The 5,623-nt window shown below is 44.7% G+C and overlaps 1 protein-coding gene across 1 annotated transcript; it reads right to left on the bottom strand.

Annotated features, from left to right (window-relative positions):
- Positions 1–1,627: 1,627 nt before the first annotated feature.
- Positions 1,628–2,050, bottom strand: LOC109212451. The gene has a single exon (XM_019376100.1). The coding sequence runs from the start codon at positions 2,048–2,050 to the stop codon at positions 1,628–1,630; it is 423 nt and encodes a 140-aa protein (XP_019231645.1).
- Positions 2,051–5,623: the final 3,573 nt, after the last annotated feature.

Raw genomic sequence — 5,623 nt, forward strand, 5'->3', positions numbered from 1 at the left:
CAGGCTCAATTGCTTCTCGGGCAGGAGTTTTCGCTTGACGAGCCCTTCCCTATACTTTTGCCTGGATCCTTCTACCCCCCAGCGGAGCTGGTAATCATCTACTTATTTCCTCCTAGCCTCAGCCACTAGGTCAACCTCCGGCAAGAGCACCTCCTCATCAGACTGGGAGGGGCGTGGTTCATCAGACTCCGTCCTTGATCGCTTTGCTTGTGCCTTGGGACGGAGGGAGGATGCCCTTTTTTGGGCTGCGGCAGCATGCTTTTGTTTAGGAGCCATATCTGCGCAAAGGTGAGATGTGAGTGACACAATAAGCACAGTGAGAGAAAACACAGAAGAATTAAAAGAAAAACTCAAAATGCGACCTGATCTGCGGTCGCAAAACCACAATGCGGACCGCAGAATTGCCGCAGATTTGTTAGTCTTAAATGAGTCTCAATCTGCGGTCAAGTATGCGATCGCAAAACCACAATGCGGATCGCATACCCATCACAGACTGCACTTGCCCAGAACAAATATCACAAAGTGCGATCGCATATCTCACCGCAAAGTAGAGAATGCGATCGCAGAACAACCGCAAAATATCAGGTTCAAAACTAGGAGTTCTGTTTAGCTGTGCGGTGAATTTGCGGTCCGCATTTCAATTATGCGACCGCATAATCACCGCATTTCACCATCTTCCTCAAAAGGCCTAGGGTTTAGTCTGCGGCCAAAATGCGGACCGCATTTCCACTATGCGGGCCGCAGATGCCTTCGTCTACACGGTTCAACCAAGCTTTCAACAATGGCGGACCTACTTCTTTCCACCCATTTCCCCAAATCATTTTCAACCCAGGATCAATTAACTATGGATAAACAACTACACATAGCATCATATAACACATTTTTGCAACAGGGATGAATGAAAATCACCAACTACACAGTGGTTCTTAAGCAAGATGAGGGAGGAACGGGTACATACCAGCAGGGTTTTATGAGTGGAACAAGGCAAATCCTTTGGTCTTGACCGAGTTGAGCTAGGACGGTTCGATTGTTGTTCGCGTTCTTCCCCACTTTGTTTTTTTTGTTTTGCTTTTTCTTTTCTTTTTTGTTTTGTTTTCTGTGCTCTTTTTTTTATTTTTTTGTTTTGTTTTAAGCGAGTGAGAGATGAGAGAAGTGTGGTCACTTACCTTGCCCATTCTGCGGTAGGTAGGGCACCGCATAACACACAATGCGACCGCATATGTGTTATGCGGTGGGATTTGACGACCTGCTGAATGGCAACAAATGCGGTCGCATAAGTGTAATGCGATCCGCAGAGTGCACCAACTCATTGCATTTTCACCCCCAATTTTAACCAAACCTTCTACTTGTGTTTGCGATTAAAATGCGGTCCGCATAGTGATAAGTGACCGCATCTGTGCAGCAGACTTCACATGGTGGTTTTTCTTCCCTTTTTTATGCATCCCTACCAAGTGTTGTGATCTTTTGAACCCCCTGCACTCTAACACACACTTTAAATTGTTCAAATAAATCTATCTATCAAAAACTAAAAATTCAAAGAACAAAAGAGTGTTACCACACATGGGTTGCCTCCCATGAAGCGCTTGATTTAATGTCGCGGCACGACGAAGTTGAGGTTCCTTTGGTTTCACTCAATGGTCGGACATGGACTATCTTTGAGAGCCAGCTGCTCCACCAAATGTTTTTCTCCATCGGTGCCCAAGTAGTGCTTGATGCGTTGGCCATTTACCTTGAATGTCCGGGACCCATCTGTTGATTCTAATTCCATCGCTCCATAAGGAGAGACATTGACCACCTTGAATGGACCGGACCATTTTGATTTAAGCTTGCCCGGAAACAATTTAAGCCTTGAGTTAAAGAGCAAGACCAAATCACCCGTCTTGAACTCTCTTTTCAAGATCTTCTTTTCATGGACAAACTTCATCCGTTCTTTGTACACAGCTGCACTTTCATAAGCATGGAACCAGAATTCCTCCATTTCATTGAGTTGTGTTAACCTCAAATTTGCAGCTTCAGCCCAGTCTAAGTTCAGCCTTTTCAATGCCCACATAGCTTTGTGTTCCAATTCCACGGGTAGATAACATGCTTTACCAAAGACTGACCACTAAGGAGAAGTACCAATAGGAGTCTTGTATGCCGTGCGGTATGCCCACAATGCATCATCTAGCTTCCTTGACCAGTCGGTCCTATTAGCGTTAACAGTTTTTGCTAGAATGCTCTTTATCTCCCGGTTGGAAACCTCAACTTGACTACTTGACGGCGGATGATAAGGTGTGGCCACCTTGTGCTTGACGCCATACTTCTCAAGTAGCCCCGAAAAAGCCTTGTTATAGAAATGACATCCACCGTCACTAAGAATGGCTCTAGGAGTACCAAACTGAGTGAATATGTTTTTCTTCAAGAAGGTGGTCACACTCCTTGCCTCATTATTTGGTAAGGCAACTGCTTCAACCCATTTGGACACGTAGTCCACAGCTACCAAGATATATTTCATCCCGCAAGAACTTACAAAGGGACCCATGAAGTCGATTCCCCACACGTCGAAGATCTCTATCTCCATCACAAAGTGCATTGGCATTTCATGCCTCTTGGAGATTGAACCTTGTCGTTGACATTGGTCGCAAGCCTTGACCATTTGATTGGCATCATGATAGATGGAAGGCCAATAATAACCACATTCAAGAACCTTAGCCGCCGTCCGATTTCCCCCATGATGACCCCCAACCGGCGAGTCATGGCATGCTTTTAGAATAGGCATAACTTTTTCTTCGGGAACACATCTTCGGATGATATTGTCAGCACAAACACGGAACAAGTATGGCTCTTCCCAATAATATTTCCGACAATCTCTCAAGAACTTGTTCTTTTGATAAGACTCCAACCCATCCGGAATAAGGTCACTCACCAAATAGTTAGCAATGTCGGCATACCATGGAGCAAAAGTGCTAGATAGTGCCAAGATATGTTCATCCGGGAATGCATCATTGATTTCAAGATCCCCCTTCTGTCTTCCTGCTTCGTCAAGCCTTGATAAGTGATCCGCTACTTGATTTTGTGTTCCCTTGCGATCCTTGACCTCGAAATCAAACTCTTGCAACAATAAAACCCATCGAATCAACCGCGGCTTTGCATCCTTCTTTGCCATAAGATAACGAAGAGCAGCATGATCCGTGTACACTATCACTTTGGATCCCAACAAATAAGCCCTGATTTCTCAAAGGCATAAATAATGGCAAGAAGCTCTTGTTCAGTCACCGTGTAATTCATTTGCGCCCCATTGAGTGTCTTGCTTGCATAATAGACCGGGTGGAGAACCTTGTTGTGACGTTGGCCAAGCATTGCTCCAATAGCTACACCACTAGCGTCACACATGAGCTCGAAAGGAAGAGACCAATCGGGTGTGACAATAATAGGTGTCGTGGTGAGCCTTAGCTTTAATTCATCAAAAGCTTTGAGGCATTTTTCATCAAACACAAATTTGGCGTCCTTCTCAAGGAGTTTGCACATAGGATTTGCAATCTTGGAAAAATCCTTGATGAACCGCCTATAAAATCCGGCATGCCCCAAGAAACTTCTAACACCTTTTACAGAAGTAGGTGGAGGAAGCTTGGAAATAATCTCGATCTTAGCCCGATCAACCTCAATTCCATGCTTTGAAATTTTATGCCCCAATACGATGCCTTCATCTACCATGAAATGGCATTTCTCCCAATTTAGCACAACGTTGGTTTCCTCACATCTCTTAAGCACTTGTCTAAGATTGTTAAGACAATGCTCAAAAGAGTAACCTACTACCGAGAAGTCATCCATGAAGACCTCTAGAAAATCCTCCACCATGTCGGAGAAAATGGACATCGTGCACCTTTGAAAAGTAGTCGGAGCATTGCACAAACCAAATGGCATCCGACTAAAGGCAAAAGTTCCATAGGGGCAAGTGAATGTTGTTTTCTCTTGATCCTCAATGCGATGTTGATTTGGTTGTAGCCGGAATATCTGTCAAGGAAAAATAGAATGACCTTCCCGCTAGCCGATCAAGCATTTGATCAATAAAAGGCATAGGGAAATGGTCTTTGCATGTTGCACTATTGAGCTTCCGGTAATCCATGCATGCCCTCCAACCGGTCACCGTTCTTGTTGGGATGAGCTCATTTTTATCATTTTTAATTACGGTCATGCCTCTCTTTTTCGGCACACATTGCACCGGGCTCACCCAAGAACTATCGGCAATAGGGTAGACCACCCCGGCATCCAACCACTTGATGATTTCTTTCTTTACCACCTCTTGCATTGACGGATTCAACCGTCGTTGATGCTCCACACTTGGCTTCGTGTCACTCTCCAATTGGATCTTTTCACAAATTCCCGCGGGAATTCCTCGGATGTCCGCAATTGTCCATCCAATGGCTTGCCTATGCTCCTTAAAGACTTCCAACAATTGCTCTACCTGCACATCATTCAACAAAGACGAAACAATTACGGGTAAAGTATCATTAGAGCCAAGAAATTTATACCTTAGGTGCGGGGGGAGTGGTTTGAGCTCTAGTTGTGGTGGCTCAATGATTGATGGCTTTGCGGGGCGTGTGGCCCGATTCTCCAAGTCAAGAGAAAGCTTTGCCGGAGTACAAGTGTAGGATCCAAGACCCTCCCATGCATTTACCGACTCCATGTACCCATCCATGTCTTCACCATCAAAATTTACCAAGATAGCCGTCAATCCCTCACCAAGTCATTGTTCTTCCATTTTCAATTCGACGGCATCTTCCACCTCATCAACAACATCTATCACTGAAATGCTCTCATACTCATGGGGCAACTTCATACCCTTGCTCGCTTGAAATGTGACTTCTTCATCATTCACCCGGAATTTAATTTCGTTCCGCTCCGAATCCATGAGTGCTCTTCCCGTGGCTAGGAATGGTCTCCCCAAAATGATAGGGATTTCTTTATCAACCGCACAATCAAGAATTACAAAGTCGGCGAGCAAATGGAATTTTCCAACTTTCACAATCACATCATCAACAATTCCTACCCGTCGCTTAATGGAACGATCGTCCATTTGTAATCTCGGGCTTGTTGGCCTTGGCATTCCTAATCCCGCGCTTATAAATGGCAAGTGGCATCAAGTTGATACTAGCCTCATTGTCACAAAGGGCTCTTGCAAATTCACGCACCCCGATAGTGCATGGAATAGTAAAGGCTCCCGGGTCCTCTTTCTTTTGGACCGGGGTTGTGGCAATAATAGAGCTAACCCGGTGAGTCATGTTTACCACCTCATGCTTTGTGGTCTTCTTTTGGTGATCAAATCCTTTAAATATTTAGCAAACCCCGGCATCTCTTGAAAAGCTTCCACAAAAGGAATATTCACCGTTAATTGCTTGAGGATGTCGTAGAATTTTTCAAGTTTGCTATCATCAATCTTTCTTACGAGCCTTTAAGGAAATGGGGGAGGAGGTCTAGGAATAGGTGGAAGAGCTTTTGTTGTCTCTTTCACTTTTTCCTTCACCTCTTCCCGGTTTTGTTTTTGCACTTTCAACTCCTCCGGAATCTTTTCAACCTCGACAACACTTGGCTCTTCAACCTCAACCCTTTGTTCGGACTCTTCTTCTTCAACCGTTTGTTCACC

This window comes from Nicotiana attenuata, unplaced genomic scaffold, assembly GCF_001879085.1.
Source record: "Nicotiana attenuata strain UT unplaced genomic scaffold, NIATTr2, whole genome shotgun sequence".
Classification (NCBI taxonomy): domain Eukaryota; kingdom Viridiplantae; phylum Streptophyta; class Magnoliopsida; order Solanales; family Solanaceae; genus Nicotiana; species Nicotiana attenuata.

Excerpts from the sequence above, each read along its gene's own strand:
- LOC109212451 (XM_019376100.1), bottom strand. The coding sequence starts at position 2,050 with ATGTGGGCATTGAAAAGGCTGAACTTAGACTGGGCTGAAGCTGCAAAT.